Source organism: Ipomoea nil, unplaced genomic scaffold (genome assembly GCF_001879475.1).
Source record: "Ipomoea nil cultivar Tokyo-kokei standard unplaced genomic scaffold, Asagao_1.1 scaffold3105, whole genome shotgun sequence".
NCBI lineage: Eukaryota > Viridiplantae > Streptophyta > Magnoliopsida > Solanales > Convolvulaceae > Ipomoea > Ipomoea nil.
The window spans coordinates 276,208-296,014 of record NW_017619533.1 but is presented as its reverse complement, the minus strand read 5'-3'; the positions used below and the strand labels follow the sequence as shown (position 1 = coordinate 296,014).

The 19,807-nt window shown below is 38.5% G+C and overlaps 1 protein-coding gene across 1 annotated transcript; it reads left to right on the top strand.

The window, feature by feature from the left end:
• The first annotated feature begins 3,461 nt into the window (after positions 1–3,461).
• On the top strand, positions 3,462–4,985 carry LOC109166791 (zinc finger BED domain-containing protein RICESLEEPER 2-like). The gene is made up of 2 exons (XM_019315679.1): positions 3,462–4,535; positions 4,620–4,985. The coding sequence occupies exons 1-2, from the start codon at positions 3,662–3,664 to the stop codon at positions 4,757–4,759; spliced, it is 1,014 nt and encodes a 337-aa protein (XP_019171224.1). The 5' UTR covers positions 3,462–3,661; the 3' UTR covers positions 4,760–4,985.
• Positions 4,986–19,807: the final 14,822 nt, after the last annotated feature.

The following is a 19,807-nucleotide window of genomic DNA, read 5'->3' as shown; positions in this document are numbered from 1 at the left end:
GAAAATGAATGGTGGACGATAATTCGTGACATGTATAAATAGTGGCAAAGTTTTCTTTGTTAGTTCATTCTTTAGTTCATTCTTTCCTCCTCTATAGTTTTCGTTGAAGTTGTTATCAATGTCCATTTGTGGCTAATTTCAAGTTGGTTTAGTGAATTGAAGCCCCGGAGTTCATAACGCTGTAAGGTTATTTATTTAATTTTATTATATATATGTTTTTATGCATTTTGAGTATTAAATATTCTTCTAAATTATTTAAATAGTTGTATCATTTAATTGCTAGGGAGGCCTACTAGTTATTTATTTGATATAATTATTTGCTATATTAGTTAATGTTGTGCTACAAATTATTCTAATATTCAGTAGCAACTGAGGTTAATTATTGACGGCTTAGTGATAATTGGTCTCGGGTCGAATATTTTCCTAAGTTAAATGCAACCGCTTGTGCTTGTGTTATTTAGTTTGTCGGTTTTCCTAGTTCCTATTGCTGCTATTAAATTAAATCTATAGCGCTTGTCTTAGATTATTTAGTAGTTAGGGGTAATTAAACCGCTTGTGCTTTATTTATCTATAACTAAGGGAAAACAGAAATGAAATAATTTCACGACAAATATTCAATTGCATATTAATTACTTTATTAATCAATGATCAGTGTTGAATTCAGGTGGTGGATCTTTACTAACCAAGGTTTCTTATTATAAGTGTTTTCGATATATTATTTTCACTGTTTATTCGTTCGATTTAATTTCTCTTTTATTTAATATTTATTCTCGATATATTCCAAACCCTCCATTGTTTCCTTAAGCACAAAGGTTAAACTAGTTACTCCTCGTGGGATCGATCCTTACTCCCGCTACTACGTTTGTAAGGTTTTAATTTGGGAGCCTACGACAGCTCACCACTTCCACATGAAAACCGAGATTTTTGAGGGAAAACCTCTCCCCCAGATGCTGGAAGCAGATAAGCTACAGCTCTTTCTTGGCCGAAGCATGTCAAACGCCATAGTGGGAGGGAGCCCAGACAAGGGTATCCTGATCACCAGCCATGTTATCTTCGAAAAAGTTCCTAACATCCTGCATACGTCTCCATATTAGCGAGTCTGAGACTCGATATCATCAGTGTATCGGCTTTGCATGAAACTACTCCATAATGAGTCACTTTGCAAGAAATTGAAATAAAGCTTAGGAGAACAGACTTGCGGGACTGTGGATAGGCCCCGAACCCCTAGACCTCCTCCATAACTAGAATTTTCACAATTGCGATGCACGAAATGAATTTGTTGTAATCAGGGACGGAGCCAGAAATTCGGTTGAGGGGGGGCGAAACAGTACAGACGGATTCAGAAAATTTTTCTAGAAAAGGCAAAACATTAAAACAAAAGAGATAATTTTAAAATAAATAAATAAACTACCTAAGAAATATAATTGTAAATATTGTTGGATATGGACGAAAAACAAAACACATCGAAACTTTATAAAAATATTCATAACAAAATATTAAACATAATTAATAAAATAATTTGAATAGAAAACACATTATAAATTACACATCTTATTATAGAGTGTGTGTAATATTAAAAAAGAATTGTAAAACTATGTTAATACTAAGATTGGAACTAGGGGTGTTAGCGAACAGAGCTTTCGGCAAACTACTTGTGTTCGTGTTCGGTAAGCGTTCGTTTGTTAAGGTAAACGAACATTAACAAACAAAATTTAGAGCTCGGTTAATAAACGAACAGAGCTTGAACAATTGTAAGCTCATTTGCTAAAAGATCGTGAACAAGCTCGTTTGTGTTCATTTAATAATGTTTGTGAACAAGCTCGTTTATGTTCGTTTAATAATGTTCGTGAACAAGCTCGTTTGTGTTCGTTAATAATGTTCGCGAACATGTTCACAAACATATAAGTAAGTAAGTATATATATATATATATATATATATATATATATATATATATATATATATATATATTAGTAGTAGTATTAATTTAATACAAACACATAATAGTATTAATTTAATACGTACAAATACATAGACATGGGTAATTACTAATTACTTAATTAGCTAGGTAACTTAAACATTGTTTAATAAACAATAAATAAGTCACTTTTATTTAGCCATTTAGGGACTAGGGTTTTCCACGTTTCAAACTTCAGATCATCCTTCGCACTTTCAGTCTTCACACTTCACCGCTCAATCGTTCTTCTCCGCCATCATCGTTCACACCTCCACCGCGACTCCACCTTCACCGCTCACACAGTCACACCTCCACCGTGAGTCCGTGACTCTGCCTTCATCGCTCACACGTCCACCGCAACTCCATCGCAACTCCACCAACGCTGTCTCTCGTAGCCACCTGCCCTGCTGCCCAGCCATCGCCGTCAGCCGTAACCACCACCCCAGCCAACACCGACTGCCGTAGCTACCACCCTAGCCAACGCCGACCACCGTAGCCACCACTTCCCAGCCCAACACCTCCGGCCTCTATTGACGGTAAATACCGTACCTCTGTAAACATATACTTCATTAGTGGTTATTGTTTAACTTCATTAGTGTTTATTGTTTATTGTTTAACTTCATTCTGTAATTATCGGCTTGTATACTCAGTACTCACCCTCCCTATGAGCAAATGGCAGAAATAGTATACTTGATTACTGTTTATTGTTTAATTGAAAGCAGAGAGAAATTCATTGAAAACATAGAGAATTTTTTTTTTCATTTCTTGATTAGTGTTTATTGTTTTAATCATACTGTTTCTTTTCTTGCTTGCCTAAGAGAAATTTCTTGTTTCTTTTAATCATTGAAAACATACGGTCTGCTACTCTATTGTTTAATCCTACTGTTTAATCCTCAGATCTCCTTGCTTGCCTGCTGACTGCTGTTTCAATCGTCCTCGAAGCTTTAAAAATACATACGGTATTTTTAATTTTTGTTTTTTTTTATAGATTAATATTATTGAGTTTATATTCACTTTAGAGCTAGTATGCCACTTTGACATTGTATTTGTGTGTTTATTTGTTCTTTGAATTTTCTTGTTTAGCTGGTTGGATAACTGGACAAGATGAAGAAGAACAATATAACATATTGTACTATGTCAATGTGGTAGTATTCTTTATTCTCTACTTTTTTATTTTTAATTTTTTGTTTGCATTATAGAAAGAATATAACATATTGTATACATTTTTTTTAATTACTTGTTTGTATAATAGCTATGTCTTACGAAGATTACAACACAATTGATGAACCTTTAAGTCCAAGTGTTGGTTCTTCAACAATACCTATTGAAATGGAAGAACTAAACCCAACACCAAATCATCCAAATGTGGAAATCATTGGATTTGAAGGTGATGTTGAGAAGGACATTGGGCGAGAAGTTGAAGAAGTGGAAGGAGAAAGCGAACCTTATAAGAAGAAGCAAAGGGAAAAATCATCAGTTATTTGGCAAGAAATGACAGTGGTGAAACAAAAGTGCAATGCAATCATTGCAACTTTAAATTGAAAAAGCAAAAGGATGGAACGACCACACAATATAAAAGACATTTAGACAGTTGCATAAAACGCAGAATCAATCTTTCAGGGCAAAGGAACATTTGTGTGGTTCCATCGACACAAAAATCGGAGAGTGTCAGTGGTGTTCAGAGTTGGAAGTATGATCAAGCAAGGATGAGGGAGGTTATATCTCACATGATTATGGTTCATGAATTGCCATTTTCGTTTGTTGAGTATGAACTCTTCAACATAGTCATGCAATCTGCAAGTCCATATTATGAGCGGATTGGTCGAACAGCAACCACAAAAGATTGTTGGTCAACTTATGAGCTAGAAAAGAAACGAGTACAAGGATTGTTGAATTCAGTTGACAAAATTAGTATCACAACTGACATATGGACATCAAATCAGAACATTCAATACATGGTGATAACTTCTCATTTTGTGGACATGGACAGTAAGTTGCAGAAAAGAGTTCTAAACTTTGTTGAAGTGCTTCCCCCGCATACCGGTATATGTGTTTGTGATGCAATATACAAATGTTTGCAAGGATGGGGTATTGAAGAGAAAGTGTGGACAATCACAGTGGATAATGCTTCTTATAATGATTCAGCTGTGAGGTTGTTGCATGACTCTCTTTCTTTTCATACAACTTTGCCACTAGAAGGTAAGTTGTTTCATGTTCGTTGTTGTGCACACATATTGAACATTCTTGTGCAAGATGGCCTTTCTGAGATTAAGTCTATCATTGAAAATGTCAGAGATAGTGTCAAGTATATTAGTGCTTCACCTCAACGGTTGCATAGTTTTAATGAGATTTGCAAACAGCTCCAAGTGCCTAACAAGAAGTTGATTTTAGATTGTTGCACTAGGTGGAATGCAACATTTGCTATGTTATCTTGTGCTTTGGATTTCAAGCAAGTATTTCCTCGGTATCAACTTCGAGATCCAAATTACAAATGCTTGCCTTCTGAGGATGATTGGCAAAGGGTTGAAGAGATTTGCTCTTTACTGGTGCATTTCAATGAAGTTACTAAAATTATCTCAGGTAATTTATTATACAGTTCTAAACTTTATATATTTCAATATATATGATTGTTATATAATTAAAGTATTTGTTTTTTGAATATAGGTTCTGAATATCCAACAGCAAATTTGTTTCTTCCTGAACTATATAACATCAAAGAAATTCTCGGTCAAAAGTCTGAAAGTGTAGAACCTTGGATGAAAAACATGGCCCAAAGGATGCAGCATAAGTTTGACAAATATTGAGGTAGTAGCAATCTATTACTTTCTATTGCTGCTGTTTTAGATCCTAGAAATAAGATGACATTTATCCAATTTGCTTTTCCAGTCATTTATTCTGAAAAGGAAGCTACTACACAAATTGGTATTGTTCGTGATGCTTTGTATGAGTTATACAGGATCTATTTGGATAAACATACAACAGCTTCAAACCAATTAATGGAAAATGATTCTCAAGCAAGGAATACTTCTGTGCAAGGTGTTACTACTGTTTGGAAAGGGAAGGGACCGGCTGTTGAAACTGGGAGATCAAAATTTGAGAAATTTGTGAGAAATGTTGATATTGTCCAACATGTGAAGTCTGAATTGGATACTTATTTACAGGAGGGTGTATATATTTGTGAAGGGGATTCGGTTGAATTTAATGCATTGGATTGGTGGAAGTCAATGAACTTGAAGTTTAGAGTATTATCCAAAATGGCATGTGAAATCTTATCAATTCCAATCACAACGGTTGCTTCAGAGTCAAGTGCTGGTGGTAGGGTTATTGATACATATCGGGCATCTTTGGGGACCGATACTTTCCAAATGCTACTTTCTGGAAGTGACTGGTTGCGTAACTTATATGATATGAAAAGAAAACCAAAAGTAAGTACTGTCAATTCTTTTATTATATTATTTATTTTCAATACTTTTTATGTCATATAACAATATATTATATATCATTTAATGTAGTTTACTGAAGATGTGAAGACTATATCACTGGAATGAACTTGGAGTTAAGGTATTAAGTTTTTGGGATGATGGATGCAGAATATAAATATATCATGCTTTATGTTTTTATGTTTTGGCCCTGGGATGATGGATGCAGAATATAAATATATCATGCTTTATGTTTTTATGTTTTGGCCCTGTTTTGGCTTGTAATGTGAGCAGACAAATTATGTGGACTTGGATTTTTATTTTGATATTAGATGCTACGTACGGATGGACTTACTAAGTTATTTGTATTAGTTTTGTTGTTTGTTTGATTACTATTCATGAACATAGATTATTTATTGTTCACGAACGAATTGTGTTCATGAACATGTGCAGGTGTTTGTTTATTAAGTGTTCACGAACATGTTCATGAACGTAAGTGAATATGTTCGTGAACGTGCTTGTTAATGAACATGTTCGCGGACGTGTTTGTTAACGTTAATGAACATGTTCGCGAACGTTAATGAACACTAACGAACTCTTAACAAACGAACTCCAAATTCCTTAACAAACGAACACGAACAAGCTCCGTTCGTTTATGTTCGGTTCGTTAACAGCCCTAATTGGAACCCTTAACCTCATTATTACCAAAGTTGTGCTCTACCACCTACTCTAACTCACTTCTTGTTAATATTTTATAGTTTTTTTATACTAATACTAAAACATATACTATATATACATATATACATACAAATACTATATATGGGGTGGGGGTGGGGTGAGGGGGGCAGCCCCCCACCCCCCGCCCCCCTCTCCCTCCGTCCCTGGTTGTAATATATTAAGAATATTTGGATGGATATATAATTATTTAAATTAGAAAATCTAATATTATATACTGCAATTAAATATATGTTTTGGATCATTTATGTGTTTTGATGTTATCATTGCTTGAATTTGAGCAAATAATTGCTAAAATTAATAGCTAATCGTTAGCTGGTGAGAAGACGCAGGAACTGGAGAAGAGGAAGCAATTTCTTCTGCAGCTGCACAATGACTCGCCGGCCGCTGCAAGCATTGGCAGCGTCCCTCCACCACCACCTGCGCCGGATTCTGCATCTTGGTTCATTCCGGCCAGGGGGCCTCCGCCGAGCGGTGAGGGTACTCATCAAGACATGATTTTCTCTGATGCGACGCATGCTTAATTGCTTGAATGCTTGATAACACCTCTGATCTGCAGACCAAACTGCCTTTCATATTTATACATAGATTATGGTGCCCGGTTTAAGTAATTTTTTTTATTTTCTAATTTGGTTGAAGCATTTAATATTTTTCCTATTATAAATATAACGGCATAATATCATAGTAAGTGTAATCTCATCGGCATAATCATATCATATTATATCCATGTAAAATCATATATCATCATAACATCAGACGGTCTCATATCATCATAATATCATATGGTCTCATATCATCATCATATCAATCCATAATATAAAGGGAGGAGTTTTCAAGTATTTTCAAGTCCAATAGAGTAGTAAACTAGCCCCAAATAGTTTAAAATGATGGTCAACTTTTATCCTCCAATTGCATGCATGGTTGCTTGAATTGATAACACCTCTGATTTCCGGTCTTAGACTGCTTTTTGTATTTATATATAGATTATGTGCTCCCGTTAAAGCAATTATATGATTTCCTAAATCAGTTAAAATAATTCGATCAGATTTTCCATATCATCTGTTATTTTCTAAATTGATTTACTATTTTATTAAATTGAGTTATTATTTAATATTTAGTTAACATATATTTAACTCTGTAAAGATATTTTTTGTCTGAAAAAATAAAATACAACATTTTTAACATGATGTACGACTTTACGAGCACAAAGAATACGAAGATAATATAGTGGTGTAACATGCATTGACTCTTATAACCTAGTTATTAGATGTAAAAATAAATACAGTATATAATATGGATATTATTAATAATAAATATTTAACTATGTTCATTAATATATCATTGGTTGGTAAAAAAAATTCTACCACAAAAGTTAAATTATTACATACAAATACATACATTTTTTTTTTATGATTTTGAATATTTTGAGTTTTTGTCATAAGCACTGTTGCAAAAATCGGTCTAGGCCCCCGCCTAAGCCGTGCCTAGGCGCTAGGCGCCCTTAGACCGCGGAGATTTTTCCCCTAGGCGCCCGCCTAGGCGTCCGCCTAGCGCCTAACTCGGCCGACTTGACCGCCTAGCGTCTATCTTATCCGAGTTAACTCGTGCATTTCGGTCGAATTAACCCGATCAACTCGGCCTTGCTAATTTTTTTTCATTATATATATATATATATATATATATATATATATATATATATATATATATATATATATATATATATATACACGTGTGTGTGTGTGTGTATGTGTGTATACATATATACATACATATATATAATATGACATATATACACTAGTTTGATACTTTAAATCTTTGGATGATTGAAGTATTTGAGTATTTTTAATTTTTAATATTGTTTTGATGTTATGACTTATGAATTATCATTATTTCATTTATTTGGATGTGTTATTTGATTGAATTTTGAAAACAACCTCATTAAAATTGTCAGACTGCAAGTCTGCCACTACTTTTTTTGCGCCCGCCTAGGCGCCGCCAAGACCGCATAGGCGCTAGGCGCTGCCCGGGCGCCCGATTAGCACCTAGCGCCTACTGCAACCATGGTCATAAGTTGTGAAAATTTTTGAAAACTTTTAAACGTTTACCTCCACATTTAGGTGTTTATGTGTTTATAGTTATCACGTTATATTATTATTCATAGGACCTCCCTCACTCGCACTAAACATTACAATCCCAATCTCCACATCACATACACAACACACAAAACTCTTTCACTTGCTTAACAACGCCGCCATCCTCCTTTCAATCACCCGTTTTTTCTCCCTTTCACTCATCATCATCAACTTAAAATGACGACCAACTTTTATTCCTCCACTTGTATGCATGGTTGCTTGAATTCATGGTAACACCTCTACAGACCAGACTGCTTTTATAATTTATTATATATATCAAACTTTTATCAATGTATTTACAAATAGATAACCCTGGTGCAAGGTTTAAGTAATTATGTTATACCATAATGAGATTTCTAAATTCATCATCGAAATTACCAAATATGCTAACTAATTAGGATTTTTAATTTCTTGGAATATAAATAGATTCTGGTGCCCCGTTTAAGTAATTATGTTATACCATAATGAGATTTCTAAATTGGGGATCCAAATTACCAAATGTGGAAATGCAAAATGAAAATGCTAATTAGGTTAGTTCATTTATTATTTAATATTTAATTTACATATATATATATATATATATATATATATATACACTTTATCAAACATTTTTAGGGCAAAAAATCTAAAGCCTCCACCACTGGGGTTTGAACATATGACCATCCATTTGGAATGGTAATTAAGATGGCCATCACACTATATGGTAAAGGATATATTTAACGGTGTATGGATATTTTTTGTCTGGAAAAAATAAAGTACAATATTTTTAACATGATGTACAACTTTACGAGCATAGAGAATACGAATATAATTTAGTGGTGTAACCTGCATTGACTCTTATAAATTAGTTAGATGCAAAAATAATATAATATGAATAATAAATATTTAACTATATATGTCAATATTCATATAATTGGTTGGTAAAAAAATTTCTACCACAAAAAAAAAAAATAGAGTATATAATATGAATATTATGAATAATAAATATTTAACTATATACTCATTTGTAACAAATTAAGAAATTAATAAAGGAAGGAGCCGAGCATGCAGTGTAGTGCAGGCAATAGGGGTGTTACTGCTGCAAGGGGAAGTGGGGGTTAGCACTTGATGGGAGTGCCACCACCGCAACTACCCTCGAAAAATCAGATGGTACACTGTGCTTATGAACAATAAACCTAGGCAGCCTGTCAAACATCACTGGTCTCCCTCTAAAATTCATAACCACAGGATTAGCACTCTTGAAAATGTGAGAATTAAATCAAGAAAACTAATTTTTTTTTTGGTAGATACTCCGATTGTAATCATGCCACCAAAAGGTGACGATGTCGCAAAAGTGGCGCACATGCTTTTTCCATCAATGTTAACAATTAATGTTTGTGAACCCGCTACTAAGCCACCGACTCTTCACAAGTAGACCTCTCTTCTCTGGTGTCGTTGCCCTACCTCTGCCTGTTATCCATATCCCCACCTGCATAATCAACTCACAAAAACCATAAAATCTAAGCAAAAGTCTAGCAAATAAAGTGTGGATTCTAAAGCTTTTCTTTCATAATTAATTCAAACTACTTTTTTTTTTTTTTTGGTAAAAGTTCAAAAAATATTTATGAATTATTTGGGGAAGACAAAATGAGAAACAAAAACAAAAAATTTCTAATTACTTAAAAGAAGGAATAAATGCAATAGGTTGTGCTGGAAAAGACTATAGAAGACGATTCGATTAGGACTTATATATGTTGTTAATTGGACAGATTTATTAGGGTTGAACTTTGAATCTATGTCAAATTATAGGGATTGAATTTTGACTTTTCACAAAATTTACTATATTGGGCGTAAAGTGATGTGAATTCTTACACAGATTTACATATGTGAATTTTACTATATAGAATGACACTTCTAACTACATGAGTTGCACGACACGTGCACGATAATATAGTAATTGTGTTGCCAACGGTGACAATGCAGCAAATATGGCGCACATTCTCTCTCCATCAACGTTAATGACTAATGGTCGTGAACCTCCTCCTGCCACCACCACCAACTCTTGACTAGTCACTACTGGAAATCAAGGAATTTCCGACCACCTGAAAGTGATCTTAAATCATGTTGGAATCCCATGTTTCGACCACTTTTGGTATCCGGAAAAACTTTTGTAGCTATTTCCAACCACTGGACAAGGTGGTCGGAAATAGCATCCAATTTTGTAAAGTGGTCTAAAAATCGGCTACTAGAAAGATTGGCGGAAATTCGCAACTAAGTTTAAAAAATTTAAACTGTCAAATTTTTTTTTCGACCACATTTACTTTGTAGTGAGTATTTCCAACAACTAAGTAAAAGTGGTCGAAAATTCCGACCTATTTTCCCACCATAATCCTCGAACGAAAAATTGAAAAAATGTCACTTTTTCGACCATTTTCTTAGGTGGTCGGAAAATCAATGATTTCTCGCCGTGAGTCGACCCCTCTTCTTCGGTGTCGTTGCCCTGCCTCTGCCTGTTATCCATATCCCACCTGTGGACATCTTTTACCTTTACAAATAAACCCTGAAAAAGCAAACTTGACATGAAACAAAAAAAATACAAGCACCCAAAATTTAATCACTCACAAAATGACTCTATTACAAGATAATATATGATCTATACTTTCTCTATTTGTTGTAGCTCAAAGCAAGAGTCAATATCCCACCACCAGGTAGTTCGATCCTGTAACCTTCTCACAAGTACAATTACAGAGGTGTCATCTGAGCACAAGTTACTTGGTACATTAAGATATTTCAATTATTCAAAGGAAATAGCTATAGTACTAAGTGGGTGATGAACCTTGTTTCTAGGGCTTATCACTATCTATGTGAATACAGAATACAGGAATCTGGACCTTTTTTAAGATTATTATTATTTTTTTTGAAAACGACCATTTCTAATATTAAATCTACAAATATTACTGGAAATTATGAAATTTCCGACCACCTGAAAATGATCTTAAATCAAGTAAAAAGCATTGTTCCGACCACTTTTGGTATCCGGAAAAACCTTTGTTGCTATTTCCGACCACTTTTTGTTATCAACTTGATTTAAGATCACTTTCAGGTGGTCGGAAATTCCATAATTTCTAGTAGTGAAATAAATAAATAAATAAATAAATAAATAAATAAATAATAATAATAATAATAATAATAATAATAATAATAATAATAATAATAATAATAATAATAATAATAATAATAATAATAATAATAACAACAACAACAACAACAATATTTAACTTCATGTATCGCACTACACATGCACGATAATATGTACATTTATTTAATATATTTTTATTATTAACAATAGGACCTCCCTCCACTCGTCATCAATCACCTGTTTTCTCTCCCTTTCGATCATCATCATTAGCTTCAAATGACGACCGACGTTTATTCCTCCACCTACGCGCATGGTTAATTGCTTGAATTGATAACACTACCTCTGGTTTGGAACAACTGCTTAGCTTTTTGTATTTATAAATAAATTTGGTGTCCCAGTTAAGTAATTTTGCTATTTTCTAAATTGGTTGAGGTATTTAAGATTTTTCCTATTGTAAGTATAACCGTTTTTAAAGAGTCTTTATCTCTCAATACCAACAATAGTAAGTATAATCTCATCGGCATAATCATATCATATCATATAATATCCATATCAAATCATATCATCATCACATCATACCGTGTCATATCATCATCATATCATACCGTCTCATATCATCATAGTATAAAGGGATGTGTTGTCAAGTATTTTCAAGCCCAATATAGTAGTAAATTAGCCCCATTCAATTAAAATGACGACCAACTTTTATTCCTCCACCTGAATGCATGGTTGCCTGAATTGATAAAACCTCTGATCTCCCGTGTTAGACTGTTTTTTTTTTTTTATTTATAAATAGATAAATAGATTATGTGCTCCCGTTAAAGTAAGTATATTATTTTTGAAATTAGTCAAAATAATTCGATCAGATTTTCCCTATCATCTGTTATTTTATAAATTGATTTACTATTTTTCTAAATTGATTTACTATTTAATATTTAATTAACGTATATTTAACGGTGTAACGAAATTTTTTGTCTGAAAAAATAAAGTACAACATTTTTAATATGATGCACAACTTTACGAGCACACAAAGCTCTTTCGCTTGCTTCAACAACTCCGCATTTTTCCTTTCAATCGCCCGTTTTCTCTCCCTTTCACTCATCATCATTAACTTCAAATGATGACCAACTTTTATACCTCAACATACACGCATGATTAATTCTTTGAATTGATTACAATACCTTTGATCTGGTCTTGAACAACTACTTAGATTCTGTGCCCCTGTTTAAGTAATTTTGCTATTTTCTAAATTGGTCAAAGTATTTAAGATTTTTCCTATTATAAGTATAACGGTTTTTAAAGAGTCTTTATCTCTAAATACCAACAATAGTAAGTATAATCTCATCGGCATAATCATATCATATCATATCATATCCATGTCAAATCATATCATTCCATCTCATATCATCATCATATCAATCCATACTATAAAGGAAGGAGTTTTCAATTATTTTTAATCCCAATGGAGTAGTAAACTAGCCCCAGTAGTTTAAAATGACGACCAACTTTTATTTCTCCACCTACATGCAGGGTTGCTTGAATTGATAAAACATCTAATTTCACGTCTTAGACTGCTTTTTGTATTTATAAATAGATAAATAGATTATGTGCTCCCGTTAAAGTAAGTATATTATTTTCTAAATTAGTCAAAATAATTCGATCAGATTTTTCCTATCATCTGTTATTTTCTAAATTGATTTACTATTTTTCTAAATTGATTTACTATTTTTCTAAATTGATTTACTATTTAATATTTAATTAACATATATTTAACGGTGTAACGATATTTTTTGTCTGAAAAAATAAAGTACAACATTTTTAATATGATGTACAACTTTACGAGCACACAAAACACTTTTGCTTGCTTCAAGAACGCCGCTTTTTCCCTTTCAATCGCCCGTTTTCTCTCCCTTTCACTCATCATCATTAACTTCTAATGATGACAACTTTTATTCCTCTACCTACACGCATGATTAATTGCTTGAATTGATTACACTACCTTTGATTTGTTCTTGAACAACTGCTTAGCTTTTTGTATTTATAAATAGATAAATAGATTTCGCACCCCTATTTAAGTAATTTTTCTATTTTCTAAATTGGTCAAAGTATTTAATATTTTTCCTATAATAAGTATAACAATTTTTACAGAGTCTTTATCTCTCAATACCAATAATAGTAAGTATAATCTCATCGGCATAATCATATCATATCCATGTCAAATCATATCATCGTCATATCATTCCATCTGATATCATCATCATATCAATCCATAGAATAAAGGAAGGAGTTTTCCAGTATTTTCAATCCAAATAGAATAGTAAACAAGCCCCAGTAATTTTAAATGACGACCAACTTTTATTTCTCCACCTACCTGCATGGTTGCTTGAATTGATAACACATCTGATTTCACGTCTTAAACTGCTTTTTGTATTTATAAATAGATAAATAGATTATGTGCTCCCGTTAAAGTAAGTATATTATTTTCTAAATTAGTCAAAATAATTCGATCAGATTTTCCCAATCATATGTTATTTTCTAAATTGATTTACTATTTTTCTAAATTGATTTACTTTTTCAGATTTAATTAACATATATTTAACTGTGTAATGACATTTTTTGTCTAAAAAAATAAAGTACAACATTTTTAATATGATGTACAACTTTACGAGCACACAAAGCTGTTTCGCTTGCTTCAACAACGCCGCCTTTTTCCTTTCAATCACCTGTCTTCTCTCTGATGGATATATTAGGAGAAGAGACTCGGGGCAAACCGACCCGGGAGTCGCGACGTGGTGCGAAGGGCCTGGAGGACCCCAACGGGGTCCCCGGCGAAGACCTCGGCTGAGGTCTACTACGAGGACCCCAGTTGGGGGACGACCATAGCGCCGACGAAGGTCCATGATGGATATATTAGGAGAATGGATTCGGGGCAAACCGAACCGGGGGTCGCGGCGTGACACGAGGGGCCCTGGAGACCCCAACGGGGTCTCCGGTGTGGACCTCGGGCGAGGACTACCACGGGGGACCCCAGGGCGAGGACTACCACGGGGGTCTCCCCGCGTGACTCGGTCAACCAAGATCCAACCGCCCGCCCTATTTTCTTGGGGTCGGTTGGGAGGATTATTTAGTATAAAAGGGCATATCCTTGCCTTGCTAAGGACATCTACATCTTGTCTTGTTACTACACTCTCCTTGTAATTTTCCTATAAAAGACTATCAATACGAAAGTTGTCCCCGCGACATATACATTCTTTGCATTTTCCTATTTATCATTTATTGGATTTAGTGATTTGGGTCTACCCCGGGTAATTAAATCCATCATTGGTGCTTTCATTGAGAGTTGACATACAAGCTCGAGCGTGCTCCATATTCCATAGTTATGGCAAGGTCGAGGTCCAACTCTTGCGGCTCCCGTAACACCCATGCCTCCCCTACCGGGGGTGGCCTCAACGGGACCACCAGTCAGCAACGAACCCTTTCTTTGTGGTCGGCGGGTGACCTCAGAGATCACCTCACCAACCACCGCAATTGTGCGTTAGCCCCCCTCCTCCTCCAAATCTCGCTCTTTTCCGGGAGGGGGCGGCCGGCCTTCAGTAGGCCTCATTGACACTGGCCCACTTCGCGGAGGGGCTCCAAGGTGGTACGCAGGTCGGCCCGGAGGGCATCCGAAAGTAGCCGACCCCGCCTCCGCCTCCCTCGAGAGGGTAGAGTGCCCAAGCACATGACCATCTCACGTGCCCGGCACCCCGGTCGAGGGCAGGCCAACTCGCCCCGACCCCCCATGCCGGGCTTCAACAGGGACATCATCACCCACAAGCTCGCCGTCGACCCCACAATCAATCCGGTGCAACAACGCGAGAGGTACCTCTTCGCGGAGAGGAAGGAGCTCATGAAAAGCTCTTGACATTCCCTAACGGTAGTATCGGGGGGACGCCCCCACTCACTACTAGGGGACCTACTCGGCCCAACCCCTCAACCTTGGTCCCGAATAAATCTCCAAGATTGCCCTGGTGGAGGACCTCAAGAAATCCAATTCAGAGGCCTACCTGGTCCTCCTCGTGTAAGCTCGAGCTCCCTGCTAGCTAAACTACCTTAAGGAGTATAAGAAGACAAGCCGCCTCCCAAGATGAGGTGCACCAACTTGGCTTGGTCCCTCAACCTCGGCCACGAACACATCTCCAAGATTGCCCGGGTGGAGGACCACAAGAAGTCCAATTCAAAGGCCTACCTGGTCCTCCCCGTGTAAGCTCGAGCTCCCTGCTAGCTAGACTACCTTAAGGAGTATAAGAAAACAGGCGTCCTCCCCAAGACGAGGTGGACCTACTTAGCTTGGTCCCTCAACCTCGGCCACGAACACATCTTCAAGATAGCCCGGGTGGAGGACCTCAAGAAGTCTACTTCGGAGGTCTACCCGGTCCTCTCATGTAAGCTTGAGCTCCCTACCTACCTACTCCTCGAGGACACACTCCACGGAAGACCCTACAACGGCACCCTACTACGCTACCTATACCCCAAGGAGGGTCACAAGGGAGACCCCATTCTCCTCGTCCTACGACTTTGAAGCCCGAACCCCCTCTGAGGTAGCCGTACCTTTCCCCCTGGACAGAAGAATACGACCCCGACCTCAACGAGGGCAACCACCGGACCTCCTCATCAAGAATTACCAACACCAAGCTAAGGCCTATCACGACACACGTGTCCGACCTCGTTACTCCCAGGTCGGCGACCACGCTTGGCGAAGGCGTGAGGCTAGCCAGCCCCAGGAGGGGGGGCAAATTCGCAAAGAGGTAGGAAGTCTCGTACATGGTAGCAGCCTGGTCCGTCTTGGCAGCTACAACCTCAAGACAGGCTACCCTAAGGGGGCACGAGGCCTGACCTCACGTACCAACCCCGACGGAAGAGCTTAACGGCCCAAGTCCGGTGACTTGGGGCCGACGGGCTTACCCTAAGGGGGCACGAGGCCCGACCTTGCGTACCAACCCCGACAGAAGAGCTTAACGGCCCAAGTCCGGTGACTTGGGGCCGACGGGCTTACCCTAAGGGGGCACGAGGCCCGACCTCGCGTACCAACCCCGACGGAAGAGCTTAACGGCCCAAGTCCGGTGACTTGGGGCCGACGGGCTTACCCTATGGGGGCACGAGGCCCGACCTCGCGTACCAACCCCGACGAAAGAGCTTAACGGCCCAAGTCCGGTGACTTGGGGCCAACGGGCTTACCCTAAGGGGGCACGAGGCCTGACCTCGCATACCAACCCTGACGGATGAGCTTAACGGCCCAAGTCCGGTGACTTGGGGCCGACGGGCTTACCCTAAGGGGGCACGAGGCCCGACCTCGCGTACCAACCCCGACGGAAGAGCTTAACGGCCCAAGTCCGGTGACTTGGGGCCGACGGGCTTACCCTATGGGGGCACGAGGCCCGACCTCGCGTACCAACCCCGACGAAAGAGCTTAACGGCCCAAGTCCGGTGACTTGGGGCCAACGGGCTTACCCTAAGGGGGCACGAGGCCTGACCTCGCATACCAACCCTGACGGAAGAGCTTAACGGCCCAAGTCCGGTGACTTGGGGCCGACGGGCTTACCCTAAGGGGGCACGAGGCCCGACCTCACGTACCAACTCCGACGGAAGAGCTTAACGGCCAAGGAGGGCGTAGGGGGACTCGAGCTTAGCCCTCCCAAGGCGACCTTAGCTGGGATTGTCCCGCTTAGAGGTGACCTTGGCTAGGGTAGCCTCGGCTAAGTGTGGCCTAGAGCCCGATTCTCTCTAACAAGGAGGCTACCACATGAGCTCGCCCAAGAGGAGGACGCACCAAGGACGGCTACGTTATGAGCTCGCCCAAGAGGAGGACGCATCAAGGGGACTCATGATGGATATATTAGGAGAAGGGACTCGGGGCAAACCTACCCGGGGTTTGCGTCGTGATGCGAAGGGCCTGGGAGACCCCAATAGGGTCCGCGGCGTAGACCTCGGGCGAGGTCTACTACGTGGACCCCAGTTGGGGACGACCTCAGCGCCGGCCAGGGTCGCAGTCGACCTCGGCGTCGGCCTCGTGGTCGACCCCAGTTGGGGTCGGCTTAGGCCAGCTGAGGTTAGGTGGTCGCTCGCCCAAAAGTGAACTCAGAAATCAAAGTCTCATACACGATGCCAAGGAGTCCAAGACTTGTTAGTGTTCTTGCGGAAGAGAAGAAGTCCCGATCGCGATGGAGTCACACCAAAGTCGGCCAAAGAGGAAGGAGGCGGGGCGGATGTCTTCCCGTGGGCTTGGGGTCAACCTTAGACTCGAGCTACTCTCTTTCGTTGACGAAGAGTCGCAGCTCAAAGAGTGAGGGACTCATGATGGATATATTAGGAGAAGGGACTCGGGGCAAACCGACCCGGGGGTTGCGGCGTGATGCGAAGGGCCTTGGAGACCTCGACTGGGTCCCCGGCGTAGACCTCGGCTGAGGTCTACTACGTGGACCCCAGTTGGGGACGACCCCAGAAGTCGGCCAAAGAGGAAGGAGGCGGGGCGGACGTCTTCCCGTGGGCTTTGGGTCGACCTTCGACTCGAGCTACTCTCTTACGTGGACGAAGACTCGTAACTCAGAGAGTGGGGGACTCATGATGGATATATTAGGAGAAGAGACTCAGGGCAAACCGACCTGGAAGTCGCGACGTGGTGCGAAGGTCCTGGGGGACCCCAACGGGGTCCCCGGCGAAGACCTCGGCTGAGGTCTACTACGAGGACCCCAGTTGGGGGATGACCACAGCACCGACGAAGGTCCATGATGGATATATTTGGAGAATGGATTGTGGGCAAACCGACCCGGGGGTCGCGGCGTGACACGAGGGGCCCTGGAGACCCCAACGGGGTGTCCGGCGTGGACCTCGGGCGAGGACTACCACGGGGGTCTCCCCGCGTGACTCGGTCAACCAAGATCCAACCGCCCGCCCTATTTTCTTGGGGTCGGTTGGGAGGATTATTTAGTATAAAACGGCATATCCTTGCCTTGCTAAGGACATCTACATCTTGTCTTGTTATTATACTCTCCTTGTAATTTTCCTATAAAAGACTATCAATACGAAAGTTGTCCCCGCGACATATACATTCTTTGCATTTTCCTATTTATCATTTATTGGATTTAGTGATTTGGGTCTACCCCGGGTAATTAAATCCATCACTCCCCCTTTCACTCATCATCATTAACTTCAAATGACGACCAACTTTTATTCCTCCACCTACACACATGCTTAATTGCTTGAATTGATAACACCTCTGATCTGGTATTGAACAACTGCTTAGCTTTTTGTATTTATAAATAGATTTTGTGCCCCCGTTTAAGTAACTTTTCTATTTTCTAAATTAGGTGAAGTATTTACGATTTTTCCTATCATAAGTATAACCATTTTAATGTCTCTCAATACCAACAATAGTAAGTATAATCTCATTGGCATAATCATATCATATCATATCCATGTCAAATCAAACCATCATCATATATCATACGGTCTCATATCATAATCAGATCAATCCATAGTATAAACGGTGGATTTTTCAAGTATTTTCAATCTCAATAGTTGTAAGCTAGCACGGTAGCCCCACTAACTTAAAATGACGGCCAACTTTTATTCCTTCACCCGCATGCATGGTTGCTTGAATTGAGAACACCTCTGATCTCTCGTCTTAGACTGCTTTATGTATTTATAAATAGATTCCGTTGCTTCCCTTTAAGTAATTTTGTTATTTTCGAAATTGTTCGAAATAATTAATTAAGATTTTTCCTACCATCATCTATTATCTTCTAAATTCATTTACATTTTTTCTAAATTCGTTTACTATGTGGTCTAATGGTACCCGGGTTGGACTTCCATTTGGAAGATTATGAGTTCAAGCGTCATTGGAGGCGTGATTGGTTCTTTATAGTATATGAACAGATACTACAATGTAATAGAGCCAGTAGCTTTCAAAAAAAATTAACATATATTTAACGGTGTAACGACATTTTTTGTTAGGAAAAAATAAAGTACAACATTTTTAATATGATGTACAACTTTACAAGTACAGAGAATACATATATAATTGAGTGGTGTAACCAACATTGACTCTTATAAATTAGTTAGATTAGATGTAAAAATAAATAGAGTATATAATAATATGCATATCATTAATAATAAATATTTAACTATAGCCAAAGACCTTGTGGGCAAGCGGCATGAAGTGTCTCTCTCAAGTGGGGGCGATATTGACTCGTTGTGTTTTAGTAGGTTGAGAATGTATATATGAATAGATACTATATGTAACAGGGTCAATAGTACTCAAAAAATATTTAACTATGTATGTCAATATATAATTGGTTGGTAAAAAAATTTCTACCACACATGTCGAGGATTAATATACACAAATACATACATATTTTATGATTTAGAATTTTTTTGAGTTTTTGTGATAAGTATCGTAGTCAATATTTT